The 17,823-nt window shown below is 48.6% G+C and overlaps 1 protein-coding gene across 1 annotated transcript; it reads right to left on the bottom strand.

The window, feature by feature from the left end:
- Nucleotides 1-632: 632 nt before the first annotated feature.
- Nucleotides 633-6,272, bottom strand: LOC123440818 (lysophospholipid acyltransferase LPEAT1-like). Its single transcript, XM_045117368.1, has 8 exons — nt 5,506-6,272; nt 3,962-4,081; nt 3,807-3,844; nt 3,635-3,699; nt 3,052-3,120; nt 2,125-2,258; nt 1,016-1,156; nt 633-918 (listed from the first exon to the last, which is right to left on the bottom strand). Exons 1-8 carry the CDS (start codon nt 5,977-5,979, stop codon nt 814-816), a joined length of 1,146 nt encoding a protein of 381 aa, XP_044973303.1. The 5' UTR covers nt 5,980-6,272; the 3' UTR covers nt 633-813.
- Nucleotides 6,273-17,823: the final 11,551 nt, after the last annotated feature.

Genomic DNA, 17,823 nt, shown 5'->3' with positions numbered 1-17,823 from the left:
AGATATATACTGCAGATAGGAGTATATGTTGTACTTTTAACTATATAAAATTGCAAAAATGACATGGTTTTCAACAGAAAAAATCGTATAATTTTTTTTACAGGTATTACACAGGACAACTTCATTACTCACTCTTGTGAAAACTAGGAAGCCTTAGGTTACTGAGTCTATCCGATAAAAGATGGTAGCTCAAAATATCTGCAACCGGTTTAAATAACGATCCACCAATAGGATAAGTGGTTAGACTCTAGTCTATTTTCCGCCGATTATCACAATATTTCCGGCGATTATGACAATTTCTTCATTTTGAGATTATTTCGCAGCTTCTTTAGGAGATTGTATTTAGACAGCAAACTTTTTCGTTGCTTCATTTAATAAAGGGACCGAATGCATCTCTCTGAAGCGGAGGCCAGAAGTATTCCTCCTTTTCTAAAAAAAAAAGAGGTCCTCCCCTGACGGGAAATATTGATGACAAAATTTCGACTTGTGCTTACAGGCACAACTAGGAAAATTAACAGCAGTGTTATCCAAATTAACTTTCACATGATAAGCCTGCAAGGAAGACCAAGTAGACGATTCAGTTTTCAGAACAAGCACATGAACCACGGGAAGAGATGTGTGAAACCCCGGAGTCGTGTAAATTTGTTGCTGATGTTTACTGAATCACAACAGTTAGTTGATTGTTTTCTACAGTGAAATAGCAGGGTATATTCACAATGCTCCCGAGGATTCCATGTAACACACCCACCTTTTATTTATTGTTACAAGCAAGTCACTCAACTGTCAGTACACGAATCGCATCGGCGATACATTTCAATCACCTTTCTGGTGTAAGGCACGGGGCAGGCTATTACCATTCAGGGCTGCATGGTACACTCTCTTCTCCGCTAACCCAAGATCTGAGAGAATCAAACTCCCCTGAAACATGGAAGTCAAGAGTTGGTAACTTGGTGTATACATCTAACACAAAAGATTTCAGAGAATGAATGGATTAACAAGAAAGATGAACATATACCTCCACTGCCATCAATTTCCGTACATTGTCTGCGTAGAGCTTGGGATCATCTTTTTCTTGCTCAGAAGGATAGTACACAGGCAAATGCACAACCTCTAGATGATTCACAAATTGACAAAGGAGCAGAAATACATGGCGTGCCTGAAAGTTTCAGCAGAGTTAAAATGGATACTAGATGCTCATATATGGAAGTGCTCTCTCGTATAACTGAGGTTATCTGGACGACTGCTAGAACCAGTTGGGGAAACTTCAGAAAAGTACCATTGAACACACTTATTAGGAAGATACACCTTACAAACATAAAAAAAAAAAACATGCTATATCCATTGTTGTCAATGAATTGTGTGTAAATCTTACTAGTTTTCTCAGGTCAACTGCCCATTATGTAATTTCTATATAAACTGTTTTAGATTTTTGGGTGAAAAAATCAATTAAGAAAACAAAAACTGTACCTCGGTATATTCAGTTGTGAAAAGATACAAAGAATACATGAGCAAAATGGTACTCCCTCCGTCCCAAAATAAGTGTCGCTGTTTTAGTACAAAATTTGTACTAACTTAGTACTCCTACTCCCTCCGTTCCTAAATATAAGACCTTTTAGAGATTCCACTATGAACTACATACGGATGTATATAGTCATATTTTAGGATGTAGATTCACTCATTTTGCTCCGTATCTAGTCTATAGTGAAATCTCTAAAAGGTCTTATATTAAGGAACAAAGGGAGTACTAGATTTGCGTCACTTATTTTGGGACAGAGGGAGTAGCTAATGACTGACAGGAAGTTCATTAATGTAACGTCCTGAATATATGCACTAATGGAACCAACACAAAATGATATCGATCAAATGTTATTTCAGTGAAGACATCATCGATTCTAGAAAGAGCATTTCATTTAATTGTTCATACATGTGGTCATTATAGGCATCTGGAATTGACAACTACTCCCTCCGTTCCTAAATATAAGTCTTTTAAGATATTTCACTAGGGGTCTACATACGGAGCAAAATGAGTGAATCTACACTTTAAAGTATGTCTATATACATCCGTATGGAGTATTTAGGAACGGAGGGAGTACAAGTATGCAAAGACTTGCGATTGACACTCACCCCATCCATGGAGTCCCATGCTGGACTGAATCTCTTGTAAGGGTATCTTAAAATGACTGGTTGTACTGGTGCTCTTGCGAGAAAGGCTCCTGTCTTGAATGGAAGAAGATAATCCCCGTTTGTAGTTGTGCCCTCTACAATTAGGAATATAGCCAAGTGTAAGTAAGATGCATAAACGAAGACTCTACATAAAAATAAAGGCAGATTTACAAACACTTAATCCCAGTGTTCTCGGACCACAATACATAATTTCACAGATTTAGTTTTGAGTACAAATATAGAAGTACTAAAATAGATTGCACTAATTTGGACAGATATAGCACAAAATATTGAAGTGTCTTTTCATATAAGAAGCATGTAGCCGTTCCGCATGTAGCCATATACATACGTAAAGCCAATGCAGTTAACGATCCAAATTCTTCAAGCAGAAAAGCTAATACAAATCAAATACAGATACAACATCTTGATCTTATATCAAGATTGGATTGCAATCCCAGCAAAAAAATAAGCAAGACTAAAATAAGACAAGTCACATCATAGAGGTAATTAGAACATAAAGGGCAGCCCGGTGCATGTAGCTCCCGCTTGCGCAGGGTCCAGGGAAGGGTCCGACCACTGCCTTTCCCTACATTTCTACAAGAGGCTGTTTCCAGGACTTGAACCCGTGACCTCATGGTCACAAGGCATCAGCTTTACCACTGCACCAAGGCTCCCCTTCGCTTTACCACTGCACCAAGGCTCCCCTTCCCCGGTGAATAAACAAAAATATACTCCTAAGAACAAAATGTGTTCCGCAAGAAAACTAAAACATACCAGGGCACTAGCAATGCAAATATGCATCACAGAAAAACAATAAACTAGAAAATGCTTAGTTACTGTCCATATGCAGATTGAATGACAAAGAAGGAAGCATTATTATACACCAACCAGGAAAGAGCAACATCATCGGAGAATTTTTTTGTTGATGAGCTCGCTGGATTCTTTCAGTTACAGCACCTGCGTGGTATAAATTAGAAAGCAACAACAAGCAAAATATAATGGCATAAGGCAGATTGTTTGAACAAATCCTGACCATAAAAATCTAAGTCATTTATGAACAAACAAAAGTAAATCTATCTACAATAACTGTATATTCAACATAGAATTACATAGGGTATGTTGTTTCAACAATCCTGACAACAAAGAACTAGCTAATTTTGTATAAACGAAAGTGAATCTGTCTACAGTAATAACCGTATAAACAAAAGTCAATCAAACTAACAGTTCAAGAATGGCATGACCATATTGAAACGTCACCACGATGACAATTATGAATAAGATATACTTGTGAATGTAGGCACACATCAGTTTGAGGAGATTCATTATGTCAATATAGTAACTCTTCGAGTATGAATTGCATAAATAGTAAAGCGATAATCGAAGCATGAACCATGATGATGAAAAAAGAAACCCATAACTGAAGCATGAAAAACTCAAGTATGATCACTTAAGGTCAGATATCGTCATATACCTGAAACACCTTTGAAATCCGAAGTTTTAGACTCCCGCTGAACAAAAATACAACCAATGCATTTGCTGCATCACAACAGAAATCATGTTGTAAATTCAGTTTACACAAAATACAAACAACTGTCTAGCCATATACTATCCACTAAAATAAACACAGTAGAAAATGCTATTACCTTATGAGGCCAACTAGGGGCAATCTGGCCACTGATCTCTTCAAGAATGATAGTCATGTGCAAAACAAGCATGTCAAAATCATTATATTTTGATGACATAATTTTCGAGAAATCATATGAATAGATCAACAATAGAACATACATAACTGAAGTACCTTAGCAACAAAACTTGGAAGAGAAGATGACATGTGATAAAGAATATCCACATATGATACATGATTAGATACAATTGCCCCTGGTCTTTCTAGTAATTCAGACTGGCCCAGATCCTTGCCCTGAAAGAAATGAAGTGCCAGTTGGATATTACGATAGACACAAAAGCAGTGGCATGCAATACTCCGTTATTAAAGAAGGTTAGGTAAACTATCGAACAGACTGTTAACCTTATACGTACAGATACTCCATACTTAGCCATCTATTATCAGTCATCGTAACAATGTAACATTATATATATATTTTGTAAGAAAGTATGTTAAATGTAGCATTATGGAACAAAGCCCGAGCATTCACAATCTGCATCCATCTTAAATAGGGAACAAATTTAATATGGCGTATGCACTGGCGGAGCTTAAGCAAGGCCAGATGGGCCATGGCCCGCCCATTATATAGCCAAAACATTAAAGAGTATAGGTAAATTTGGGCCTTTTGAGAGAGAGAAAAAAGTGTTTTCTTCAGCATGGGCCACCTTGGCCCGCCAAACAATTTTTGGCAAGCTCCGCCACTGGGCGTATGTAATTCAGAATGAACACTAAACATTAGTTCAAATTCATAGTTCACTGACTAAAAAGGTAATGTGTCACTTCTTTTTTCTCAAACATGCGTCATTTTGTGTTAGAAGAAACATCAAGAAGGTGCAAGAGACATAAGGCCAAGTGGCCTGACACGGAAAAGAAAAGCACAACAAATCAAAACAAACCCAAGGCCTAAAAAGGGAAGAGCTGTACAAAGTCAAAAACTGCTATGCCCTCGCCTGAGTGGCCGACGCCACCACGTCTGCTTGCACATAACTGTCTGGAGATAAAGTGGGATACAGGAAAATGTTTCACTATCTCGAACGGTCTTATTTTCGCTTGCTGGGAAGATGACAGAGGACCTTGAACAAAGCTATGAGTGAATACTACCTTAAATAACAAACAGGTTCAACACAGTATAGTTGCATCCTATTATTTGATCTACGGATTTTAACCCCATGATCACCAATAGTTCTCCAATAGTGCAAACATTTGCACCAGAAGGAATAATCCTCATGCATCATTCATGAGTGTAAACAGCAAGCAAGTATTCACAAAGTATATTGATGAAGGCATGCTAGGCTTACAGGATGGGCATATGCACTGATCAAATTTAAGCAAGTGCATATGCTACATTTTGATCCAGTCCAAGGAAGCCGGGGGTTCAAGTTAGCCGCAAGGGAACACCAATCTACCTGCTAGGACTCAACAAGACATGCTCTCCTCAGATAGGCAGCACGCAGCAGAGACGTTCCCCGAAATGTGTATTTCCAACTCCGTCAGACTAGACAAGCACCACAACCATGATTCCATGAACAACTAGGTCCCACACATAACGAGCTCTCACAGCATCCAGTTCTACCATTGCAGAGGTATCAAGCAAGCAGGCAACAGGTAGTAGGCACGCTGGGCTGCGCCTTGCATACAGAAATACTAGAAAATAGGAAGTACTAGTTCACAATTGCTACCTCGGCATCACGGAAGCGGCGGTCGTGCTCGCGGATCCAGTAGAAGCCAAAGACGAAGAGCATGGCACGTGAGAGAGCGCGGCCGCACCGCACGACGCACGCCCGCCTCCATCCCTGGAGCCGCGCGTACCCCTCGCCCTCGCCCCCCGCCCGCTCCTCCTCCACCCACAGCGTGCACACGCGGCACACGAGGTAGTAGGCGACGAGCACGAGCACGCCGGCCACGACCCGGAGCGGGAGGAGCACGGCCGCGGCCACGGCCGTCCGCGCCGCCTCCGCCGCCCCGAGGGGGCCGCGGCCCATCGGGCCGTACGCGTCCCGCCGCGCGTACGGAGCGTACCTCCGGTCCAGCTCCGCGAGGCTCTCCTGCGCCGCCGGTGCAGCCGCGGAGGGGCGCGGCTTGGCTGCGACCTCCCCCTCGCCGCGGATGCTGCTGCCGAGCTCGGAGGGCGCGGTGGCGGCGTCGACGGCCATGGTGGCGGAGACGGAGGGAGAAGCTTAGACCTAGCGCTAGCGGTAGCCTTAGCACCTAGACCTAGGTCTGCATGACGGGGAGAGAAGCACCGAGGTGGAGGTGGAGGTGGGGATGGGAAGAGATTGATGGCGGTCGACTGGTCGGTCGTGGGCCGGGGAGGAGGCGGAGGAGGACCACGGCGGGGCGGGGATGGGGGGGGGGGGGGGGGGGGGACGGGAGAAAGAGCGTGGGATCTGGATCGGACGGCTCAGGACCTGCGGGAGCACTACGACTTTGCGTGGACGACTCGAACTAGCCTGGCCAAGCTCAACAAAATACACGCAAATGTTGACGTGCGGTCGGCTGCAATGACAGAATCCACCACGCGTCCGTTTCGATCCAATCCGTGACGGCGAACCAGCTTCTGTTTTCTGGATTATTATTCTTTTTACATGTTGAACGGTTTATTGGATTGCTCTGGCGTTTCTCGAAGGCTTGGTGGATTATACTGGAACTGACATGAGTACGAAGTAAACAGAAAAAAAAAAAAATCTTATTATACATGTTCGCTTTTTATATGGCATCAGTAAACAACTTATATTCACCCGAAAAAAAGGTAAAAAAGACATATTGTTTGTGTCTGTTTAGGGTGCATCTAAATGTGTCATTATTATTGCATATCTAAATGGTTTAATTTAAACATAAAAAATAAAAAATAAACACTACATTAATCTTCACGTAAAATTAAAGTCATAGAATTCAAGTTTATTATACTTAGAACGCATTTAGATGTGATTTAGCTAAATCGAATGTTTTTCTATAATTTGGTGTTCACCACTATGATTCTTCGATTCATGCCGTCCTGTTAACATCATCTCACCCTTTTTCATTTGTTTTATTAGTAGGAAAGATAGTAGAAGATGCTCTTGAATAATCTCAATCAAAATATGATTAACTTTTGGTAGGTTGTGTACTGGTGCAAATAATCTGCGATTTAGTCGGGAAGTAAAAATTAACACCGGCATAGAATGACTAAGAGCATCTACAAACGGGTTTCCTATACACTTAAAAAGTCTGTTCCGTTATTGTCTGATCAAAAATAACTAAACACTTTATTTTGTTTCTATCGACACTTCTCAAATATGTTTGAAATATAAGGTCAATAATGTTGGAACACGTCATCAGGATCCCCACGGCGTGGCTAACGGCCTGCCCGAGTCCTTCTCCTCCACGACCGCATGCGCTGCATGCCCGGCTCACGTCCGTTGTGGCTCTCCCCCACGATTCCCTCACCTCTCTGTAACTGTATATATATACCCCTTGAGGGATGGAATACAATGTGTGGTGATTGCTCCATTATTTAACTTGGTATCAGAGCCTTTGATCCTCCGCTTCCGCCATGAATCATCTCCTACGCCGCACTCGCTCAGCTGATCTTCACACTCCTCCTGCTGCCACCCGCTCGGCTAGCCTCGCCACACCTCCAGCCCCCATCCCCGCTCGCGCTCCTCCCACCACCGATCGGGGCAAGCAGCCCCTTGCCGAGCCCTCTTCCTCAACCCCCGGGCCGCCCGCCGCCCCCAGCGCCGCCCTCCTTCGTCCTCCCGCGGTGGCCCTGCGCACCGCCGGCAGCGAGCTCGTCCCTCCCCCGGTGGCCCTGCGTACCGCCGGCAACGAGCTGGTCCCGCACCTCACCCTCGGCGCCCCAGGCGCCACCACACCCAATGCCGGCCCCTCCACCGCCAACAGCCTCCCTGCCTCCATCTCTCACCATTTTTCCCGCAAGCTCGAGATGGAGACCGGCAACTACTCCAAGTGGCGCCAACTGTTCTACTTCATCTGTTGCCGCCACAACGTCCAGCACCACCTCGACGTCGCTACGGCCCCGCTCCAACAAGCGCCGTGTGGCGCAACGACGACATCACCATCGTCCTCTGGATGTACGAGGTGATCGCCGAAGACCTCCAGGACGTCGTGATGTCCCCCGAGAGCTCCGCCCGCGACGTCTGGGTCCAACTCCATCTGCTCTTCCGCGACAACCAACCGGAGCGCGCCATCATCCTCGAGGCCGAGTTCCGCAACATGATGCAGGGTGACCTCTCCATCGCCGAGTACAGCCGGCGCCTCAAGGCGCTCGCCGACGCGCTCGGTGACGTCGGTGCCCCCATCTCCGACCACGCCCTCACCCTCCAACTCATTCGTGGGCTCGGCCGTCGTTTCCAGGTCATGGCTACCCTTCTTCCGATGCAGGACCCCTTCCCGTCCTTCATTCAGGCCCGCTCCCGGCTCCTCATGGAGGAGCTCTCTGCCAACGAGCGGGCCCGCCTGGATGGGCAGGGCACGGGCTCCCTGACCGTGCTCACCATCAGCCGCGCCCCTGACGCCAGCAGCGACCGCGCCGGCGCCCCCGCCAACGACAAGGGCAAGGCCCCGGCTCCCCCACCCCCCGACGACAGGCCACCCTGCGGCCGCGGGCGTGGCCGTGGCGCTCCTGCTTCCGCTGCCACTACGCAAGCCCGCCCATGGTTGGGCTACTTCGTCCCATGGGACACTCCGTTCCCTCCCCAGCCGCACCACCTCCGCGCGCCGTGGTCCGCGCCCAACGCCGTCGGCGTCCTCGGGCCTCGTCCACCTCCACCGCACCAGGCGTACCCCGTCGCCGCGCCGCCTGCCATGGGTGGCCCCTCCTAGGAGCAGTACCACCAGCTCAACGCAGCGCTCCACAACTTGTCGATGCAACAACAACAGCATGCCGGCGGCGCCCCCCGACTGGATCCTCGACACCGGTGCCTCCTCCCACGTAGCTGGTAAGACGTCCACCCTCACCTCTTATTCTTCCCCCTTGGTGCACCACTCCCAGGGCATTGCCGTTGGGGATGGGTCTCGCCTCCCCATCACAGCTGTCGGCCGCGCCAAACTCTCCTCCTTCACACTCAATGACGTCCTCGTCACACCATCCAGCATCTGCAACCTCATTTCTATTCGCCGTTTTACCATTGACAACTTCTGTACAATTGAGTTTGACCCCTATGGTTTCACTATGAAGGACCTAGTGACAGGACGCGTCATGATGAGGTCCAATAGCCATGGCGACTTGTACCCATTCTTCGGCAACTCCGGCGTCCAACACGCTCTCTCCGTCGTCAGCAACCTGTGGCATCTCCGCCTTGGCCACCCTAGCAATGCCTCCATTTCCGTTTTAGCTAAAGATTTCTTACCATCATGTAATAATGGCACGTCCAACCCTCGTGTTTGTAGCTCGTGTCAATTAGGCAAGCAGCCACAGCTGCCCTTTTCTTCTTCTCATTCTGTCACCACTGCACCATTTCAATTAGTTCATTGTGATTTGTGGACCTCCCCCGTGTGTAGTTTTTCCGGTTTTCAATATTACCTTGTGCTCCTCGACGATTTCTCCCACTACTCGTGGACATTTCCCCTACGTAAAAAATCCGACACCTCCGCCGTTCTCACCCGTTTATTCGCCTACGTACAAACACAATTCCACGTCACTATTCAGTGCATGCAATGTGACAACGGGGGTGAGTTCCTCACCACGGCCTTACGCTCTCTCTTCTCCTCCCATGGCGCCTCCTTCCGGCTCTCTTGCCCACACACATCACCACAGAATGGGAAGGCGGAACGCCTTCTTCATACGACAAACGACATCCTTCGGGTCTTCCTCATCCATGCTCATCTCCCCCCCCCCCGAATTCTGGGTTGAGGCTCTCCACGCTGCCACCCATGTCCTCAATCGTCGTCCCTCGTCCGCCATCCAGCGCCAAACACCTTTTTTCTGCCTGCTCGGCCGCCATCCCACCTACGACCATCTTCGAGTCTTCGGATGCCTCTGTTTTCCAAACACATATGCCACCAGCCCTCACAAACTTGCCCCCCGTGCCGTTCGTTGTGTTTTCCTCGGATACGCTCTCGAACATAAGGGCTATCGCTGCCTCGACCTTTCCACACGACGCGTCATCGTCTCCCGCCACGTCACGTTCGACGAAACAGTTTTCCCCTATTTTCCTGCCACCCCCCCCCCCCCCGCACGCACTCCCTTCGCCGCAGGAAATCCCGGGGCAAATATCCTCCCCGAACGCCGCGCCCTACCTACCTCGTCCGCAAATCCCGGGGCAAATATCCTCCCCGAACGTCGTGCCCTACCTACCTCGTCCGCATCTCCTCCGGGATCCGCGCAGCTCGGATCTGCTGCCGCTTCTTCCCGCCCTGCTCGGTCCGCACCAACCAGCCCGCCCGCTCCGCGTGTCCCTGCGCTGTGCCGACCGCTTCCACCCAGCCCACGTGCCGGGCCCGCCACCCCGATCCCCACGCCACCACCCGTCCCACACTCCTCCGCGGGTCCCGCTGCTACACCCCATGCAGCCCCGCGCGCACGTCGCCCCCACCTGCTGGCCCGCCTCTGCCTGCGCGCACGTCGCTCCCTTCCCGCGCCGTTCCGGTAGCTCCACCGTCCAACACCCACACCATGCGCACGAGGGCCAAGTCAGGGTTCGCCCAACCCAAACAGCATGTCTCTCTCCACACCACTGCCTCCACCATTAGCCCCATCCCCTCCTCTTATCGCATGGCCCTCCAAGACCCCAACTGGTACAACGCCATGCGCGAGGAGTATGATGCACTAATGCGGAATGATACGTGGTGTTTGGTGTCACATCCTGCAGGTGCTAATGTGGTTACATGGAAATGGATCTTCCGGCATAAGTTTAACACCGATGGCACGCTTGCTCGCTACAAAGCGCGGTGGGTTCTTCGCGGCTTCACACAACAGGCTGGCGTGGACTACGGGGAAACCTTCAGCCCCGTCGTCAAGCCGGCCATGGTCCGGACCGTGTTGAGCATTGCCGCCGGCAGGTCGTGGCTCATCCACCAGTTGGACGTGAAGAACGCCTTTCTTCACGGCCACCTCGCTGAGACCGTCTACAGCCAGCAGCCCTCCGGCTTCGTCGACACCGTCAACCCTTCGCGTGTGTGCCGCCTCAACCGCTCCCTATACGGCCTCAAGCAGGTGCCGCGAGCCTGGTTCTCGCGCTTCACCAGCTACCTGCTTGCTCTCGGCTTCACGGCGTCGCGCTCGGACTCCTCGTTGTTCATCCTGCGGCGGGGACACCACCTCGCCTACCTGCTGTTGTATGTGGACGACATCATCCTCACCGCGAGCTCCGACGACCTTCTCCAGCGCATCATCGCGTTGCTTCACACGGAGTTCTCCATGACGGATCTCGGCGTCCCGCACCACTTCCTCGGCATCAACATCACGACCACGTCGGCTGGGCTCTTTCTCTCTCAGGAGCAGTATGCTCTCGAGATCCTTGATCGAGCGGGCATGCTCAACTACAAGCCCATTGGCACGCCGGTCGACACGCTCGCCAAGCTCTCCGTCGACTCCGCCCCCCTCTTCCACGACCCGACGCTCTACCGCAGCCTGGCAGGTGCTCTCCAGTACATCACCCTCACGCGGTCGGACCTCTCCTACGCCATCCAGCAATGCTTCTTGTTCATGCATGCGCCCCGCGACGCCCATTTCTAGCTCGTCAAGCGCATCCTGCGCTACCTTCGTGGCACCACTCATCTCGGTCTGCTGATCCACTGCTCCGCCGCATCTGAGCTGATCGCCTACTCGGATGCCGACTCGGCGGGCTGCCCGGACACCAGGAAATCCACGTCCGAGCATTGCGTCTTCCTCGGCCCCAACCTGCTCACCTGGTCCTCGAAGCGGCAGAACACGGTGTCTCGCTCAAGCGCCGAAGCCGAGTACCGTGCTGTGGCCAACGCTGTCGCTGAGTCCGCCTGGCTGCATCAACTCCTCGAAGAGCTTCATGAGCCTCCTGCACACGCCACCGTCGTCTACTGCGACAACGTCAGCGCCATGTACATGTCTCGCAATCCGGTGCTGCACCAGCGGACGAAGCACGTGGAGATCGACTTACACTTTGTTCGTGAACGCGTGGCACTGGGAGAAGTTCGTGTCCAGCACGTTCCCACGAGCTCTTAATTTGCCGACATATTCACCAAAGGGCTCCCGACATCCGTCTTCGACGAGTTCCGCTCCAGTCTTAACGTTCGAGAACCTCACGTTCGGACTGCGCGGGGGGGGGGGGGTGTTGGAACACGTCATCAGGATCCCCCCACGGCGTGGCTAACGGCCTGCCCGAGTCCCTCTCCTCCACGATCGCATGCGCTGCATGCCCGGCTCACGTCCATTGTGGCTCTCCCCCACAATTCCCTCACCTCTCTGTAACTGTATATATACCCCTTGAGGGATGGAATACAATGTGCCGTGATTGCTCCATTACTTAACTAATAAGACTGTCCGGTCATGCCCGGCATCTCCACTTGACCCCACATGCAGCCACTCAAGGCTTCTCCTTTGTGCTCGCTCTCGACGTCACAGCGGGCGCGGGCATGCGTACCCGCCCGTGCATTGGCCGGGCGTGGGCGCGTTGGCCGCCGGGGCGCAGGGGCGTGGGAGTGGCCGGGGCAGAGGGCGCGAGCGAATGCGGCCACGGGAGTGCGGCCGCTAGCGCGGGCGAGCGTGGCCACAGGTGCGGGCGAGCCGGAGTACGGGCGGGGCTACGCGCGGACGCGGGCGCGCACAGACGGAGCACGGGCGGGGGCGCGGTGGGCACGGGTGCGGAGGTGTGCGCAACCGCGCGACGACGGACGAGGGCGTCGGGCACGGGCGCTCCATGCTGTTGTTGCTGCTGCTGCGTGTCGCCGGTGTGTTGCTGCTGCTACGTCCTGGTTAGCTTGCTCTAAATCATGAGTGGACATGCACGAGGCTGGAAGTGTGCATGCACCAAACGTGTTTGATGAAATGCTGCAGGTACAGAGACAAATTGACGACAAAAAAAGAGAGATGCGGTTGTTTTAGAGAGAGAGAGAGAGAGAGAGAAAATAAGGATCAAAGGGGATGCGCGGGACACTAGGAATCGCGTTTCTGGATGTTTGAGGGACCGAATTAGGTGCTTTTTTGATAACACACAAACTTTATAGATCATGGCATAATGTCCATACATATAGTTTCCCGGATGCATTCTGGGGATACACCACGCCAAACACGACATTCTAGCTGATTACATGATCTAGCCAATAAATGTGCAGCAACATTTTGTTCCCTACGCACATGAAATATAGAACAACTCATGAAGGAACCTCTAAGTTGCTTGATATCTTGAATCACAGGACCACATAAAGATCGATTCAGGCTCAGTGAATTGATGCGCTGGATAACCGTCAAACAATCTGAACCAAGGATAACCTCCTGAAACCCTTCAGCCAAAGCAAATAGCAAACCTCTCTGAATTGCAATGGCCTCTGCTAGCTCTGGAAGTATCACATTAGGAACACCAATACCATAACAAGTAATGCAAGAACCAGAATGGTCTCGCATCACCACACCTGCTCCCATGTTCCTGTCATGTGAGAAAAGGGCAGCATCAATGTTTATCATCACCCTACCTGCCGGCGGCGGAACCCAAGATGTTGTTGGAGAGGGTTCACGCCTATGGTTGGTTGAGGAAATGAACAAATTCTTCACAATCATATCAACATAAGCTTTGATTTTCAGAGCAAGACTAGAAGGATGCTGAGTAATATTTTCTTCACGGAGTTTGTTTCTAGCATCCCAAATATGCCAACACGTGACTGCAAGGACTGTCACAAAAAGATCATCACAACGAGCCAAAAAATCAAAAATCCATCTTTTGCAGCTTGTGAAACCTTGCCGACCAAGATGCATATTGAAGTAATGTTTAACATCATTCCAAACAGCTTGTGCATAAGGGCAAAAAAGCAATGCATGTTCTACATGCTCATCAACAGAACAGTGGACACAAACCTTAGAAGCAGGAATATGTCGTCGTTGTAATTGCATTCCAGTTGGCAAACAATCATGAGCAAACCTCCAAATAGTTATCAACATCTTCCCCTGGTGCCTTGATCGCCCATAATCTGTTCCATGAAATAGCATCACCACGAAGATTAGAAGACATACCCCGGCCCGAAACACTGCAGGATGCAACCATCTTTGTCATCCGGGCGAAATGATAAGCAGATCGAACCGAATATGTAGCAGAACGGGTGTGCGCCCATGATACAAAATCAGGAACTCCAAAACGGCTGATGGGAACTTGAAGAATTTGATCCGCAATTGTTTCCTCAAAAACTGATCGAACAAGGTGAATGTTCCAAGAACTACCATCAACAGCGAATAATGAATTCACCCTCTGGCCAACCGAAAGAGGAGCTAACAACCGCAAAAACTGAGGTTTAACACCAGGTATCCAATGATCCTCCTGGATCTTAATGGTAGCACCGTTACCCACACCCTAGCGGACACCTTTCTTAACTAGTTCCATGCCATGCAGAATACTCCGCCAAGTATAGGAAGCAGACCGTGGGCATTTAGCATCCCAAAAATCTGATTTTGGAAAATATCGGCCCTTAAGAACACGAGCACATAGGGAATTTGGGTCTGTGAGTAGCCGCCAACATTGTTTTCCTAACATAGCTTGATTAAACAAATTCATATCCCTAAACCCAAGACCACCCATAGCTTTCGGACAGGTCAACCAATCCCATGATCGCCAATGCATCTTCCTTTTACCATCAGCAAAGCCCCACCACTGATCAGGAATGATTCTCCTCATTTGCTCGCAAGTACCGACGGGAAGATGGAAACAACTCATAACGTATGTAGGAATCGCCTGAATCACTAATTTTAAAAGAATTTCCACACCTTTTCTAGACAAAGGTCGATCAGACATACCGTTGATACGCTTCCACATCCGTTCATACAAATATTTGAAAGTCAGAGAAGTTGATCTCCCCACCTTAGTAGGCATGCCAAGATATGATTCTTGTAATGATTCATTGAAAACGCCAAGAATATGTTTCACCTCATCCTTGATCACCTCTGGGCAACCATTACCAAAGAAAATAGATGACTTTTCTAAATTAGTCTTTTGTCGAGAACCCTGACAATAAAGAGAAAGTGTATTCTTCAATGCTTCCACACTCCTCCTATCACTTCTTGCAAAGAAAATGCTATCATCTGCAAACAGTAAATGGGAAATAGCAGGACCAAGTCGACCATTTTTAATGCCATGTAGCACACCTTGGTCCTCTTGTCGTTTGAGCAAACATGACAGTCCCTCAGTACAAAGAAGAAAGAGGTAGGGGCTGATTGGATCACCTTGATGAATACCCCGAGTTGGTACCACAGGTTCTGTGAGATCTCCATTAATCCGAACAGCATAACGAGTAGAAGTAACACACCTCATCACCGAGCTTATCCAGGAATCAATGAAACCCAAACGAGAGAGACATCCACGAAGAAAATTCCACTCCACACGGTCATATGCCTTCATCATATCAATCTTGAGAGCAAAGTAAGGCTTCTTCACTCTCTGAGATCGTATCGTATGTAAACTTTCAAAAGCAATAAGAGCATTGTCCGTGATAAGACAACCAAGAATGAAAGCACTTTGATTCTCAGAAATCACCTCTGCCAGAAAAACTTTAAGACGGTTTGAGAGTACCTTTGAGGCGAGTTTATAAAGAACATTACACAAGTTGATTGGTCGAAAATTCTTGAGATGTTGTGGATTATTAATCTTGGGAATGAGCACAATCACTGAATCACAAAAACCAATCAGAATAGGTCCTCCATTCAAAAAACTTCGGACAACACCACAAATTTCCTTCTGTAGAAAATCCCAATGTGTTTGGTAAAAAAGAGCCCGGAAACCATCCGGTCCAGGTGCTTTCGTAGGACCCATTTGAAACAAAGCAGATTTTATCTCATCATCCGTATAATCTTTACATAGATCGACATTCATCTCATTAGTGACCTTACGAGGGATAGCATCCAGGACCGAAACAGCCAAAGGACATGGTTCCGAACTGAACAATTGGGCATAAAAACTATGAACCATACCTTTGATATCGGACATATTATCACACATTGATCCATCATCACGGGCTAGGTTAGTAATTCTGTTGGTGCGCCTCCTCGCTGAAGCCCGTGCATGAAAGAACGCAGTGTTTCTATCACCTTCCCGAAGCCAATCTATCCTTGAACGTTGACGTGCCATTATCTCTTCCCTCTCAAAAAGTTCACACAGAAATTGTTCGGTCATACGTATCTCATCAGAATTATTCTGTGTTGACCCCCGCAACACCTTCAGCTTACTTTGTAATCTGGGAATACCTTTGCAAACCGAACCAAAAGAATCATGACTCCATCTCTTAAGTGAAACGGCAAGACGCCGTAGATTATCACATGTGGATTGCAGAGACATATGACTGTCCTGCCCTTGTACCCAAACTCTTTCCATTGTTTCACGATAATCTGGGGCTCTAAGCCAAGCCGCTTCAAACCGAAACTGTTGTTGAACCGGCGTTGCCCTCATCTCCTCAGCTAGTGTAGAAAGTTTGACTACAATAGCAAAACGATCAGACGCAGTAGTGATAATAGTTCCCCCCCTGTGATTATTAAACAAATCCATAAATTCTCCATTTGCTACATCTCTGTCTAGCCTGACTCTCACTAAATCATCTACAATCTGCCTATTATTCCATGTGAATTTCGGGCCAGCATAACCAAGATCCACCAAGTTGCATTCATCTAAACAATCACGAAACAAAGACATTTGAGCATCTCATCGTTCGGTGACCCCAAGATGTTCATCACTGCAAAGAACGTCATTAAAATCTCCGCAACAAATCCACAGACCCTTCCATTCTGAGCATAGCCTAGATAACAACTTCCAAAAGTCATGACGCAATTCACGGCGAGGCTCACCATACACAAAAGTTGCCCGCCAGGGAATGCACTCTTCCGAAGATATAATCACATGAATGCAATGTGAGTTAAAACCCTTTAGGGAAACAATATACGGTTGTTGCCAAAACAAAGCTAATCCACCACTAAGACCAACACTGCTTACAACAAAACTTCCAGAATAACCGAGAGACCACATGAAATTTTGAACCCTGGAATCCTTCATCTTTGTTTCAGAAAGGAAGAGAAAGGAAGGTCGAAAAAACCTCACTAACCAGCGAAGCTCACCAACTGTCGAGTCCGACCCAAGTCCTCGACAGTTCCAGCATAAAAGATTCATTGCGTCTGGCAGGGCTGCACCGCAGCCTCTGCCTGATCCGCCGATCGGTTTGTTGTTGTAATTCGTTGTTTCTTATTTTTCTCAATCCCTGAAATATGGTCATCCGCTGTCGTGTCTGACTGAAACACAGCTGGTGTGTCCCTTTTTTACTTACCAGAACCATGGGTAGCGGGGAAGTATCAATATTTTGCTGCACCTGCGCCTTCGGCAGATACACCTTACGTTTCTGCCCAGTGATATTAGTCATCTTCCCAGAACCCGCAACAGCAATCGAGACATCAACCAGATTATGCTTGTCCGGAGATGAAATGATCTTTGCATGATTGGCCCTTGCTTTTCTTTGTTTCGGAGTTGAAAAATCCTGGCTCACAGCCTCCTTCCCATGCGCCTTAGACGACGCATTATTTGGTGCAGGAACACTAGCATCTGATCCTGTTTTAGACTTATTAGAAAAGGAAGAGTGACCCACATTAGTACCTGAATATTTCTTCTTGTCATCTTGGACAAATAGTCTGGAACTATGATATGGAAGGAGGCCCTCAGTATCACGCTCCCCTGGCGTTGGGCACACAACAGAAGAGTGCCCCACACAGCCACACGAGTAGCAAAATAATGGAAGACGTTCATACCTCACCTGATAAACATCAGCTACTCTCCTTTTCTAAGAAAAAACTGACACACATCGCATCAATGGTGAATTGACATCAATAGAGATCCTTGCAC

Source organism: Hordeum vulgare, chromosome 1H (genome assembly GCF_904849725.1).
Source record: "Hordeum vulgare subsp. vulgare chromosome 1H, MorexV3_pseudomolecules_assembly, whole genome shotgun sequence".
Classification (NCBI taxonomy): domain Eukaryota; kingdom Viridiplantae; phylum Streptophyta; class Magnoliopsida; order Poales; family Poaceae; genus Hordeum; species Hordeum vulgare.
This window is presented reverse-complemented; position numbering and strand designations above follow the sequence as displayed.